Source organism: Corythoichthys intestinalis, chromosome 3 (assembly GCF_030265065.1).
Source record: "Corythoichthys intestinalis isolate RoL2023-P3 chromosome 3, ASM3026506v1, whole genome shotgun sequence".
In the NCBI taxonomy this organism is placed as follows: domain Eukaryota; kingdom Metazoa; phylum Chordata; class Actinopteri; order Syngnathiformes; family Syngnathidae; genus Corythoichthys; species Corythoichthys intestinalis.
Window position 1 is genome coordinate 32,792,544 of NC_080397.1, and position 15,680 is coordinate 32,808,223.

Consider the following 15,680-nt stretch of genomic DNA (forward strand, 5'->3'; position numbering starts at 1 on the left):
ACATCAATATGATGCCAACACGATTGCAGACATCATCAGACGGAGACTACGAAGCTCGTCGCCACGGTCGCGCAGCAAGAAGGTAAGCGCAACCACAGGTGTTGTGCCGAAAAATAGCAGCCCTGCGTAAAATGTCCCCGCCTGACGGGAGCGCCCACACGGAAACGACTTTCTTGTACCGTAAATATGTATTATTTTACTCTGCTAGAACTAATAAATGTCATACCTGTGTGATTGTCATTGGGATATGGTCGTGAAAACCTGTAGACTAATACATTTCTTTTCAAAGATGGTTATGTGGCCCAGTCCACGATTTGTTACTAAAATACAGTACTAATATTTTGTGTAATTTAATTATTTAAAACTGATCTTACAGTCGTAAATCCATTATTGTAATGCGTCCATGAGAACATTTGATGTTTTCACGTCAATAAAGCTATAAATAAGCGCTCCCGTCAGGGGGGACATTTCATGCGGGCCAGCTATTTTTCGGCATGCACCGGCCCATTGCCCATCAAGTTTCATTTTACAATCGTGACAACGCTGACGCTCAGCTGACCAAATGTCGGTTTATATTCGGGCCGGTGCCGATTTTGGGTACCCGACTCCTCATCGTGACATAAACTGAAGTTGGATTGGAAATTTTGTGGTCTAAGGACGAGCTCTGACGCACGGGACGGGACCGGACGGGAGGAAACATTGGTTTGGGCATCAAATATGGATCTGGCGACTGGATCGACCGAAGCTTTTCCAAATAACGGCTTTTATGCAACTCATCCAATGAGTGTACAGCGTCTAAAAGCACCGGGGCTTCCATAATTTGCAAGTGAATCCACCTTTACAAATTTCGATCATTGACAATACGACACACAATGACGGACAATATGGCGGCACAATACAGCGATCACGTGATTGTGTGACGTTGGTGATTGGGGTCTATAGTAATATATAAACTGTTATTCAGATAACTATACCCTTAAAAAAAATAAGATAACAGGCTGAGTGGGGGGGGAAACATATAAGTCACGCTTGAGAAAAAAAAAGTGTGATTTATAGTCCGGAAAATACAGCAGTTCGATATTTTAAGAACTTCAAATACATATTGCAATTACACAAATACTATCAGATATTTTAAATATATATATATTTTTTAATTAATTCTGAAACACTTTTACATTCTACATGCTCCCTTGATGGCCAAAGTGCACCTCGGTCAATGTTTTGTTTTGTTTCAAGTGCGTGTTTACATAAAAGCCTATCTGTGGCCTTTCAACAATAAGATTTAACAACAATAATGTAAATAAATAAAATGATCATGCTAGCCCTGGTTGCTTCAAACACATATAGTGACCACTCTGACATACAGTGCCTTGCAAAAGTATTCGGCCCCCTTGAATCTTGCAACCTTTCGCCACATTTCAGGCTTCAAACATAAAGATATGAAATTTAATTTTTTTGTCAAGAATCAACAACAAGTGGGACACAATCGTGAAGTGGAACAACATTTATTGGATAATTTAAACTTTTTCAACAAATAAAAAACTGAAAAGTGGGGCGTGCAATATTATTCGGCCCCTTTACTTTCAGTGCAGCAAACTCACTCCAGAAGTTCAGTGAGGATCTCTGAATGATCCAATGTTGTCCTAAATGACCGATGATGATAAATAGAATCCACCTGTGTGTAATCAAGTCTCCGTATAAATGCACCTGCTCTGTGATAGTCTCAGGGTTCTGTTTAAAGTGCAGAGAGCATTATGAAAACCAAGGAACACACCAAGCAGGTCCGAGATACTGTTGTGGAGAAGTTTAAAGCCGGATTTGGATACAAAAAGATTTCCCAAGCTTTAAACAGCTCAAGGAGCACTGTGCAAGCCATCATATTGAAATGGAAGGAGCATCAGACCACTGCAAATCTACCAAGACCCGGCCGTCCTTCCAAACTTTCTTCTCAAACAAGGAGAAAACTGATCAGAGATGCAGCCAAGAGGCCCATGATCACTCTGGATGAACTGCAGAGATCTACAGCTGAGGTGGGCCTTTATGGAAGAGTGGCAAGAAGAAAGCCATTTCTCAAAGATATCCATAAAAAGTCTCGTTTAAAGTTTGCCACAAGCCACCTGGGAGACACACCAAACATGTGGAAGAAGGTGCTCTGGTCAGATGAAACCAAAATTGAACTTTATGGCCACAATGCAAAACGATATGTTTGGCGTAAAAGCAACACAGCTCATCACCCTGAACACACCATCCCCACTGTCAAACAGGGTGGTGGCAGCATCGTGGTTTGGGTCTGCTTTTCTTCAGCAGGGACAGGGAAGATGGTTAAAATTGACGGGAAGATGGATGCAGCCAAATACAGGAACATTCTGGAAGAAAACCTGTTGGTATCTGCACCAGAGACCAGAGACTGGGACGGAGATTTATCTTCCAACAGGACAATGATCCAAAACATAAAGCTACAATGGAATGGTTCAAAAATAAACGTATCCAGGTGTTAGAATGGCCAAGTCAAAGTCCAGACCTGAATCCAATCGAGAATCTGTGGAAAGAGCTGAAGACTGCTGTTAACAAACACTCTCCATCCAACCTCACTGAGCTCGAGCTGTTTTGCAAGGAAGAATGGGCAAGAATGTCAGTCTCTCGATGTGCAAAACTGATAGAAACATACCCCAAGCGACTTACAGCTGTAATTGGAGCAAAAGGTGGCGCTACAAAGTATTAACGCAAGGGGGCCGAATAATATTGCACGCCACACTTTTCAGTTTTTTATTTGTTAAAAAAGTTTAAATTATCCAATAACTTTTGTTTCACTTCATGATTGTGTCCCACTTGTTGTTGATTCTTGACAAAAAATTAAAATTTTATATCTTTATGTTTGAAGCCTGAAATGTGGCGAAAGGTTGCAAGGTTCAAGGGGGCCGAATACTTTTGCAAGGCACTGTATCTTTTAGCTCAGTGATTCGGCACTATAGCTGTTAAAAAAATTAGCAACTGATAGTATGCTGCCATAAAAACCTACACGGTTTTTAAAGGCAGTGTGTATTTGTGCAGCAATAGTGGGAGGGTTTTAAATGCAGTATACATGTATTGTTGAGCTGTGGATCAGCCATGGCAGACAAGCAAAAATTTCCCATGGGAATGTTGGTCCAACACTTGATCCAGTTGATTAGGTTTGTTAGGCCAAATCAAAGCAGTGTGAATTCATGAGTTCTATACTTTAGATCAGAATTGACTAAATCCGGACCTCGGTGCCAATTTTCCTGTCGTGTTTTCCATGTCTCCCTCCTCCAACACACCTGAATCAGAATAATCAGGATCATTATCAGGCTTCTGGAGAGGTTGCTGATGACATAATCATTTGATTCAGGTGTGTTAAGGGAGAGGGACGTGGAAAACACGACAGGAAAAGTGGCACCGAGGTCCGGATTTAGTGAACTCTGCTTTCGATGCTACATTATTAATAATCATTTATACAGTCCCAAAGTACAAACTAATATATTGTTAATTTTGCAGATGCACGCTTCACAGGACATTGATGCATTGTGTAGGTGCAATCGCCATAGACTCCTTTTTTGCCAATCAATACACTTCTTATCATTTACTATAAATACAGCATGCTAGATGTGCATGGATAATCCTTGAAACTGATTAACTTGAGTCCAGGGGGTCAAAGTATGCAAAGTATGTTTATAAATAACTGAAGGCGACCTCCACGAGCAGATCATGTACAGTTAGGGAGATCATAGATTGGGCAGTTGGAAAGCACTTTCCAACTAAAATGTTTTTACCCGTTTCTATGTGACAGCTGTCGACGAAGATTTTTTTCGTGGGGATGACAACGACGAGCCAAATATGTGTCTTTGGAGACTAAAACATAACGAGACGAATGGCATTTTTCGTCTGAAGATATGACAAGACGAAAATGCGACATCGTGGTTGTCATATGTTCACAATGCATGACATTTTCATATATTTTACATGTAGTACATCAGTTTGCATTGTAGCAATGCTCACCTGTGTTAGAATGTGCTTCAAGCTGCACTCCGAGCTTGCTTGTTTTAAAACACATGGTAAGATTTGTTTTCGAATTTTGGCAAGATAATATGCAATGTTGCTTTAGCCTTTAAAGGTCTTTGCTGAGTGATCATCACACACTAAATGTAACTCGTAGCGTTAGCATGGCGAGCGTCGTCTGAAATTCGCGAACAACTTTTCTTTGCATATGGTTCGTGGCGTCCAGGTGGGTTTAATCAATTGAAAATAATGTACTGTTTTCCTGCTGAGTGTGGATTATCATCGCGAAGTTGGTTAGTTCTTGTAGACGCTACACTATACGCTCGTCAGTCAACATTCGTTCAAAATTGTTGGAAACCCTTTTTAATTATTTATTTTTGGACTAAAACTTTTGAATATTACAGACGAAAAAATTTTTAGTTATCGTCGACTAAAACTAGACGAAGACAAACATATTTTGAAATGACTAAAATATGACTAAGACTAATGAGTATTACTGTCAAAAGAGTAAGACTAAGACGAATCTTAAAACAGCTGCCAAAAACAGCACTGGTTAAAGCAGGATTATCTGCATTTTCATCTGTTATTTTATTCGGTTTCTCAAAAGTAAAATGCAATTCTGTTTTTATCAGAGGGACAGCCTAAAACGTCCATAAAATATTGCAATCAAAAAGTCAGGCAAGCGCAAGAGAGATAGCTGTCATAAACTGTTAACATAATTCATCCAAATATGTTCATTGGAAGTCACAAGTTTTACTTTGCAGATGACTTTGGCTTTTTTGGAATTCATGAGGTTTTGCTTGCTTTTTTTCTGGTACAAATCTAATTCCATATGGCTGGTGACACATTCACAGATCTGCGCCATAATCAATGTGTAAATTGGGAGTTTGGTGTTAGCGCCATTCAGTTCACAGTTGTCTACATTTGACGTCAAGTCCCTCCACGCCTACCTCAGCCCCGAGTCATGGCAATATAAATGAAACACCCAGCAGTATGCCTCTCAAGCTGATTTCAGCAAGACAAGAAAATAATCAAGCATTAGACTTTAGGATCTACTGTGAAAAACAAATGCATCCCGTACTTCTGTAATCAAAATTTAAAAAACACGACTTCTGGAACATGTAATAAGACTATACAAATTTCATTCTAGGTATGATATATAAATAAAAACTCCATCTAAATGGATTAAAACGACCTACGCTCAAGGATTTTAACACAGAGAAATATACTTCCTTCCATTCATTCATTCAATATTCTTTTCACACCAGCACAGCCTTATTCAACTTATTTCAGAGTGAAGTTAAAAATATGTATGTCTTTCCCTTTTGCATTGGGAAGATAAAAGCCACTTGCTGGCAGCTCAGGGATAACCTGCGAGATGATGAATGAGCATGCAAGCTTGTCAAGGTGGGCAGGAGGAGCTACACTATGAATGGGAGCTTGTCATCAGAGAACCCATATTTCAGGTGTATGTCCAGAATAACACCCCTGAATTGTGTTCACTGTTCTTACGTGTGACATTGGGTGTCAGAAGCACCTTTATCTGCGAGCATATACACAAGCATTTTCTTATTATGATACACCGCATACCATAATTCTCTTGTAGTAATCGTTCATGTTGTTAATGTATTATGTTGTTGCAAAATGCTGATCAAGCACAAATCTAACGACAGAGCATCAGAAGTGCACTCCAATGATCCTCTGTAACAGACATTGTGAAATTACAGGAAACATAACATTTCTATGATCCACAAACAGCACAAGTAACCAGAGATTTGAATGAATCATATTCTACTGGTCTGCACCATTGATTTTGCCAGTCAGAATTTATTATACACAATTTATTAATGCAACTTCTCTTAAGACTTACGAGAGAATGCCTCTTGGCAGGCGAGGCGGTCTCAACTGGAGCTGACGCTACCCCCAAAATTATGTTGCAACATTCACAGACAAAAACATCCAAATATAATTTAGAACCCACACAGCAACCTCATTTTTGCACATAAAAGAAACACATACAGATATGAATAAGAAGTGAATCCACCATGCATGCAAATGAAATGCTATGTCCTCTGGATATACTTCAGCAAACCTGGATACTGAAAACCGACTGTAGTGTTTGAGAGCCAACTGAAAGACAGATGAGCAATTTCAATAAGCTTAACCTTTAAGAGTGCGAGAGTCGGAGTATCTTTATCCCTTGGTAGCAGCTCTGCGATTCTGCAGCACAGCAAGCAAGATGCAGCCCAGGATTGTTAAAAAAAAAAAAACAGCTTTGACAGCAGACGGTAAACTGTGCCGTACCTTAGCAGCAGCACTTAAAGGACCAGTCCCGTGGCAGTTGCTTCCCAAGGACAGAGACACCAGCAACAAAATGATGTCTATGGCAGATTGGTAGCATAAAATGGTTCATCAGTGCACGGCAGTGAGAAGCACAGCCAGGCAATGCGGGGAGAGACCGAGAGAGAAAGAGGAGGAGGAGGAGAGAGGGAGAAAGCCAGCACATCGAGCATCACTCAGCTCACACTACCACAGTTGTGCAGCAGCGCGCGCACACATCAACACGCCCCCTTTCTCCCTCTCTCTCACTTTCTCCATCTCTTACACACATTTAGTCACAGGGACTCAAGCACGCAGGGGTGCAGAGGCAGTGCAGTACAGAGTAACACTGAACACTTTTAAAGATACCTTTCATCTTCTTCCATCACAATTGGTCAATTTCAGTCTTGTATTCAGAAGTCCCACACAATTTTGCTAATGTAGTCTCCTGCCCACCCTTTTTCATGCCATATTGCAACAGCCACTCAAGGTCGTTTGAAATTCTTCAACTAACCCACCAGTCATTCATGTAGCTTGGTTGTAGCACTTTAGATCTTTTTATTGCAAGCTTAAATGGGGCTTCATCAACGGTCATCACGGAGCAGGAGTCCACTGATGGACCCCAGAGGGTCAACTTGATGAAATCACATTCAATGGCCGCTGGGCCAAACCAATCAACTATTGCAAACAATTGCAAACATCTAATCATAGATGAGGAAGTACAGAAGAGAGAATCAAGAGGGATTATTTGGACTATCTCATCTTTTTTCCACTGGGTTGAAAAGTGGAATAGAGCAGTGCACCATGACTGCCCCCTGTGGCTCTTAAGGTAACTGCATTTGGTGAGGGAAAACCAAGTCGAGAGGTCCAAAAGAAATATGCTCGCCCTACCGTGGATGCCTAGCAACCATAAGCCTTCCTTCCCCCTCCAGCGGGACACTCTTTGCAATCTAGTCTATATCATACAGTGGCCGTTTATCAGTGGATGCACCACAACAATAGGCCCTACATGAAGTAGAAATCTGTCGTGTGAGGAAACAAAAATGGGGGCGGTGTCAGAGCAAAAGTCTGAATCTTAGGCTCCATTCTTCAAACATAAAATAATTCTTAATGAATTGTTTAGGTAAAAAAAAAATCCAAACCTACAAAAGAAATAGATGTTTCATGTATAATTGATATTTTAACATCTCAGTTATGAACAGAAACAAGCTACTCCATATTCTATATACATTCGGTGTTATTCACTAGATAAACGACTACACAATTTGTCATCTTTAGGGTCATGAATGAGCTGAAGCTTTTCTTAGCCAACTTTGGGCGAGATGTGGGAGTAGCCACTATCTTATCGCAGGACAAAAATGGTCATTCATCAGTAAGGACATTTTTGAAGATATGGGAGAGAGCTGCGGTAAACAAGGGAGAAACATGCAAGCCCGAGCCAAGATTGTAACAAAAACCCCTGAACTGCAAAGGAGACAAGCTAACCACTGGACTTGTATAAGGGAGTGAAGTTAATCATCTACTGTTAATCTGCTCTTGAGTTGTTTTTATTGTTTTTTTAACATGCGTGTTGTTGTTGTGTGTGTTCTGACATTCCCCTTACTGAGGTTTGTAATTGTTAATTTTTTAAAAGGTGTGACTGACTGTTGTGGCACCCCGGAGGTTAGTTTCACAGGGCTCACCACAGAAGATCAGCACCCTGGAAAGCAACTCTCCAGATAGGTGACCACCACACATGCAACCAATGCCTGATTAAACAACACCATGTCTCTTGTTAACAATCAAAGGACTGTCCCCAACATATAAAAGGTGGGGGGAAAAATCACAATGAGTTGTCCGTGAAACGTGAGTATGTGGAAGCTTTTTTTTGTGCCTAGGGCAGTTTTACCGTATTGGCCCGAATATAAGATGGTGTTTTTTGCTTTGAAATAAGAATGAAAAAGAGGGGGTCGTCTTATATTCGCGGTCTAGACGTTATACCCCTTCACGACGCTAGATAGTGCCAGATATCATTGAAGCGATGATCTGTCATGACAGATCTCAGCTAGTTTAACCAGTTTGCATTATTTCATTGCAATGTTTTTCCTTATTCAGATTTTTTTCAAGACTACAGTTACAGTTAGACTTCACTTTGATGGTTAATGCAGTTATTGCAATTTTGTTGTTTTATCACAATAGTTCGGTTTATTCACATTTCAAAAACCAGAAGCCATTCATTTACGAATGTGAGTGCATAGTTTAGTTTACATATTTAAATATTCAGATATTAAGAAAGAAAGAAAGAATTTGAATGAGGCAAAATAACATGCTTTTTCTCTCAAATATATTGTTATACTCATTTGTTTTGATTGTACTGTAATTATTTTCTGCATGAAAATTAATTTGGTGTTCATAAAGTCTTTTTTCAAATTTAAGTCTTGAAAAAGAGGGGGTCGTCTTATAATCAGGGTCGTCTTATATAAGGGGCCGATACGGTACTTGTTGTTTTGTAACCCTGATTGAGAACCCTGACTAATACCGTATTGGATTCTTTTTTTTTTTTTTTTTTTTTTCCACATGAATTTTCTTCCCAAAAGTTATTGAGCGAAAGTTATTGATTGAATCTCCTGCCTCGCCTGTCTTTGCTCTTGTTGTTTTGATTAAAAAAAAACATCACACAGGGTTCATGGATACATCCTTCAAGAAAAGTTCAGGACCAGTGACTATTTTTGGTTAAAAAAAAAAAAAAAAAAAAAAGTATATAATATTATTATACTGTAGCGTCTACAAGGACAACGCCAACAAGCAGGAAAACAGTACATTATTTTCAGTTGTACCCACTTGGAAGCCGCAAACTGTATGTAAAAAAAAAAAGCTGCCCGAGGATTTAAGTTGACGCTCGCCACGCTAAAAACTAATGCTAACGAGAACGCGAATGCTATGGTAACGCTCCAAGCTACCTAGCCAATCATCATCGCGTTTGCAACGGCGTCATCACCACCTTCCTTCCTGCTCCCTTCCGCTCTTTTCTCTTCCAGGCAGTTGTGACAAAATCGAACAACTCGCGCGTCATTAAACCAAATTGTAGTAACGCGCCCCTTCACATCATCAGTAATGGTGACGCCATTGCAAAGATGGGAAAAGTAATTAATTAGATTACTCACTACTGAAAAAAATAACGTGGTTAGAAAGGCCGTTATACTCTAATGCTGTTATTAACAACACCGCATTGGATGCTGAGTCTGGCCAAATCTTGACAACGTAGCATCCAAACATAAAACACAATTGTCATCTACGGTAAAGGATGTACGTAGAGAAAATGAAGAGAGATTCTGGGGGGGTATGCCTTGCTCAAAGGCACATCACCAGTGGTCAGAAAGTCGAGTGGACAGCAAGACAGTTCTGTGTGGGAATTTTGCATATAGCTCTAAGAAAGAGATGACATTGAATTAATGTAAGCTTTTATTTTGCACTCCTGGAGCAAGAACACTCCATTTATTATAGTTTGAAAGAGTCCTTACTTTTCAATAAATGACCAAACTCTCACTTAATTTTACACAGAACCTTTTTCTTGAACCAACGAAAGTGTGAGCACGGATACACTCGTTCCCAAGTAAATGTCAAACAGAACTGTAAATATTGTGGGATTTCATCAACAAAAACATCAACGGATCCTACCTAAAGGCAACCACATGTCACAACTTATTCATGTCAGATTCTTCAGTCAGTTCTAAAAATGTGCACTCTGCACACTCTCAGATCCTCAGCAGGGATTCATTACCATCACAAGTCTCCGTGTTTTTTTATCTAGCCATGAGAAAGGTTTCATCAGAGGTCAAAGCAGTCAGAAGCACAGCAGGAAACCTTTGTCCTGATATAACCCCAAAAGGGGTTACAGCATGAACAGCACTTACACCTTTCACATACCATCACAGTATGACAGAATCACTGCACATGGACACTAAAAACACGCTAAAGCAATGTAAAAACCGATTTTGCAAATGTCCAAAACATATAGCATCGAGCAACTTCTTAATGTACAGTACTTTGCTTATAATTCGAGCATCGTATTTTGCCCCAAGTGATTGCAAATTCATGTCAATTAAGATAAATTAATACGACAACCCGGAGTGCAACATGAGGTCAGATTACGGCTTCAGGCATCAACAAGTGCAGATCAGCCGTGGGTGAATTAAAAGCTCTGATGGGTTAACGGTACATTCGGCTCACCTTGTCTGTGCTTTTCATCCGACTGCTCCTCTTTGCTGGAGGTAACCTTTGTCTCAGGCTCACAACACCCTCACTCTGACACTGATTCAGGAGCTTCTCCACCCTGCAAGACTTCTGACAACCCATTGACCCCTGGGGTGAAAAGTAAGCGGTGATAACAAAAATGTAAGCCTGGTAGCAATCATGCTGCAGATTGACTCCACGTAACAACATACCATGACAGGCACGTTTGCATGCCACCCCAGACGCTTGTCATGGTCAGATGCGCTGGGTAGCTGGATGATGTCATAACGTCAGATTATAAATATCTGTATCCAGCAGGGTTACATAATAAGTGGATGTTGGATTATTGTCAGTACGCACAGACAGCATAGACAGCACAGCTGGCACAAGAAACACATTAAAAACCGAAGCAAATTAATTGTTTCATTGCTTGAAATATTTACAGTGGCTTCTGCTATGTTTATTATAATATGTATGTGTATGCAGAAAATTCTAATTTGTAAAACCAATGTGTTGTTGTTCTTCAAATACAAAACATAGAGCTGTTCATTGAAAATAAGATTAACATTATATCATGTTCATTTTTTGTGACTGCACATCTCATCAATTTAGGTAAGAGGATCATTCACGCAACATTACAATAATGGAACATGACAATTTCTGGTTGTTTACATGGATCTGCATAATGAGGGTTTAAAAGCATAGCTGCAATCTGGTGATTTAAAATGGTTACAAAACAATTTTAACATGGGAATGGATGCACAACCTGGAAATATCAAATTCAATATAAATACAGTAATAGATAGTCTACTTGAAGACTTGGTAACCATATCACAACCTTTATTGAATATCATAGCACTATGTATCACTCTTCATTAATGAAACACTAGAAGTGTGTGTGTAGGAGAAAGACTTTAAAAACTGTAGTGGATAGGTTGAACAAAATAAAATAAATACCAACAGAATACCTATGGTATTTTACAAATATATATAAATATACAGTGTATCACAAAAGTGAGTACACCCCTCGAATTTCTGCAGATATTTAAATATATCTTTTCATAGGACAACACTGATAAAATGACACTTTGACACAATGAAAAGTAGTCTGTGTGCAGATTATATATTGGAGTTAATTTATTTTCCCCTTAAAATAACTCAAAATATAGCCATTAATATCCAAACCCCTGGCAACAAAAGTGAGTACACCCCTTTGAAAAAACGTACATTCCTAAATGTCCAAATTGAGTACTGCTAGTCATTTTCCCTCCAAAATGTCATGTGACTCGTTTCAGGAGTGCTGTCAGCATTGCTGCAGAGATTGAAGAAGTGGGGGGTCAGTCTGTTAGTGCTCAAACCATACGCCACACTCTACATCAAATTGGTGTGCATGGCTGTCACCCCGGGAGGAAGCCTCTTCTGAAGACGATACACAAGAAAGCCCGCAAACAGTTTGCTGAAGACATGTCAAAAAAGCACATGGATTACTGGAAACATGTCCTATGGTCTGACGAGACGAAGATTAATTGTTTTGGTTATTTTGAGGGGAAAATAAATTAACTCTATTACCGTATATAAGATGCACACAGACTACTTTTTATTGTGTCAAAGTGTCATTTTATCAGTGTTGTCCCATGAAAAGATATACTTAAATATCTGCAGAAATGTGAGGGGTGTAGTCACTATTGTGATACATTGTATATATATATATATATATATATATTAGGGCTGTCAAAATTATCGTGTTAACGAGCGGTAATTAATTTTTTAATTAATCCCGGTAAAATATTTGACGCAATTAACGCACAAATGCCCCGCTCAAACAGATTAAAATGAGAGCACAGTGAAAGGTGTACTTGTTGTGTTTTTCGGAGTTTTGCCGCCCTCTGCTGGCGCTTGGGTACGACTGACTTTATAGGCTTCAGCACCCATGGGCATTGTGTAAGTAATTATTGACATCAACAATGGCAGGCTATTAGTTTATTTTTTGATTGAAAATTTTACAAATTTTATTCAAACGAAAACATGAAGAGGGGTTTTGATATAAAATTTCTATAACTTGTCTTCTAAGAACTACAAGTCTTTCTATCCATGGATCGCTTTAACAGAATGTTAATAATGGTAATGGCATCTTGTTGATTTATCGTTCTAATAAAGAAATACAGTACTTATGTACCGTATGTTGAATGTATATATCCATCTTGTGTCTTATCTTTCCATTCCAACAATAATTTACAGAAAAATATGGCATATTTTATAAATGGTTTGAATTGCGATTAATTACGATTAATTAATTTTTTAATTTTTTGACACCCCTAATATATATATATACACATACACACATACACTGGTATATATATATATTTATATACACATACATACATACATACATACACACACTGGTATATATATATATATATATATATATATATATATATATATATATATATATATATATATATATATATATATATATATATATATATATATTTATATATATACATACATACATACATACACTGGTATATATATTTATATAAACAAATGCATGGGATGAGGGGTGAGTGACAGGTTTCAATGAACAGTTTAATTCCAGGACATGACAGCTTCAAAGTTTAAAATAAATAAATAAATAAGAATATTTAAAAAAAAAAAAAAAAAAACTGGCAGCCGAAGATCTTTCGGAAAGGACATGGGGCAAAAACATAACTGAATACAGTGCCGTCGCTTCCTAAAGCTTCTGAGACAAAAATAAGGCACTGGCAGTCTGGCACAAAACAAGGAACAAGAACGGCATATACTGTGTAGGTCTAAAATATGAAAAGACACCGAGGTGAGGCACGACAAGGTTGACAAAGTGTAAGCCAACATAAAAGAATGCCGCTGACAGCGGCGCATAACGCTTTCACCGCCAGAAAAGATACTCTTGCTGCTTCTGTCCTTGTTTCCACTTTTAGTTCAATTAGTTGGGAGGCTTCTTTTTAAATGCAGGATCCTTGGCTTCCAAGTGGGGGAGTAGTTTTGAAGGCTATATTGCCTTATTGGAGAGCCGATGGCTGCATTTTATGCAGATTTGGGTTTTGTGCATGGGGATTATCCTTTGCAGTAAATCCATATTATAAATAGGTCTCCTGGTTCTATCAGTTAAACGTGGCTTTCATTTTCTTTGTCATGATTATTTATTTATTTCACCCTGAATCATTATCATTTGTCCCTTGCAAAGTATTTTTCCAAGACATCTGATTTTTTTTTTTTTTTTTCTTAACTCACATTTTGCTTTTGATTAGTTTAAGTCATTTATGAAACAAAACATTTTGCAAACTTGGATACTAAATTACAAATAAATAATTTAAGTTATTTGTGTGTAACTCACCTGAGGACAAGGATTAGATCAAATGCATAGATGGACAAAGTATTTTGGGAATCATTTTTATTTTCAATATGCTTCACAAAACTTAGATACAAAATCTAATTCATAACATTCAAACAGTACAAAGATAACTTTTCACCACAATGAGTAATGTGCCCTTTAAATGACATCCAAAGGACATTCACAGGCATATTTCTTACATCACAGTCACAATTTAAAACTTTTGTATTATGGATAAAAAATGCAAATGGGTAGTTAAATTAACCCATTTAATCCCAATTTTCACCATACATTTAATCCTCATATTGTGTTCTGGTCCAAACTGACCCATTTTCAGGTATGGGTGTGCAAAAATCAATGGTGCTTTTTACATATTCAAACTTAAAAACGGGTCAATCTTGACCGAAAAACAATATACCGCAAAGGTTTTTCCGAACGAGTTAAATCACAGATCAAATTTGATCCACTAGCAAAAATAAGGGTAGATTTCTAACACAATACAAGGGTTAAACAACTAAAACAGGTGTCATTGGTAGCCTCTTTAAGTAATCAATAATAAAGATTTTCAAAAATATATATCATTTTCTGGTCACTGAGGTGCCCAATGAGTTGAAATGGGATGAAATTTCCTGCTTCAGATTATATGAATATTGCTCAATCACAAATGGAAAAAAACCCACAAAATTTACATTCATCCTAAACAAAATAAGTAGCATAAACAACCTGAGGTATAGCTCTTACATTCAGTTCAAGTAAATAATTCATATTCAAAGAGATCAATTTAGGCTCGAGCAATGGTTTCTTGTTTTTCTCGCTTTGGCAAGACGGAAGCAAGACATCACTCAATAAATAGTAGACTGGCACATACAGTAAATGTCATTGTAAGATATGTATGTGGGGTTTTTTTTGTCTTTAAACTAGATGAGGTGAGTGTTAATGAAAAAATCTTTGTCAACATCTTTAAAATATATTACTACTACAAAATTTGAAAAACAAATTTATAACAAATTATTTTTTTCATCTATAATTTATATATAGCAATATACAGTGGGGCAAATAAGTATTTAGTCAACCACTAATTGTGCAAGTTCTCCCACTTGAAAATATTAGAGAGGCCTGTAATTGTCAACATGGGTAAACTTCAACCACGAGAGACAGAATGGGGAAAAAAACAGAAACTCACATTGTTTGATTTTTAAAGAATTTATTTGCAAATCATAGTGGAAAATAAGTATTTGGTCAATACCAAAAGTTCATCTTATTACTTTGTTATGTACCCTTTGTTGGCAATAACGGAGGCCAAACGTTTTCTGTAAGTCTTCATAAGCTTTTCACACACTGTTGCTGGTATTTTGGCCCATTCCTCCATTCAGATCTCCTCTAAAGCAGTGATGTTTTGGGGCTGCCATTAGGCAACACGAACTTTCAACTCTCTCCACAGATTTTCTATGGGGTTGAGATCTGGAGACTGGCTAGGCTACTCCAGGACCTTGAGATACTTCTTACGAAGCCACTCCTTTGTTGCCCCGGCTGTGTGTTTGGGATCATTGTCATGCTGAAAGACCCAGCCACGTCTCATATTCAATGCCCTTGCTGATTGAAGAAGATTTTCACTCAAAATCTCTCGATACATGGCCCCATTCATTTTTTCCTTTAGACAGATCAGTCGTCCTGGTCTCTTTGCAGAAAAACAGCCCGAAAGCATGATGTTTCCACACCCATGCTTCACAGTGGGTATGGTGTTCTTCGGACGCATTTCAGTATT

General features: G+C 38.2%; 1 protein-coding gene across 1 annotated transcript in view; it reads right to left on the reverse strand.

The window, feature by feature from the left end:
• The window catches only part of rimbp2b (RIMS binding protein 2b), a 165,544-nt gene extending 154,875 nt beyond the window's left edge, over positions 1 to 10,669 (reverse strand). Inside the window, 1 exon segment of the mRNA XM_057833081.1 lies at positions 10,543 to 10,669. Within this exon segment, the coding sequence (XP_057689064.1) occupies positions 10,543 to 10,668 (126 nt within the window). The 5' untranslated portion in view covers position 10,669.
• Positions 10,670 to 15,680: the final 5,011 nt, after the last annotated feature.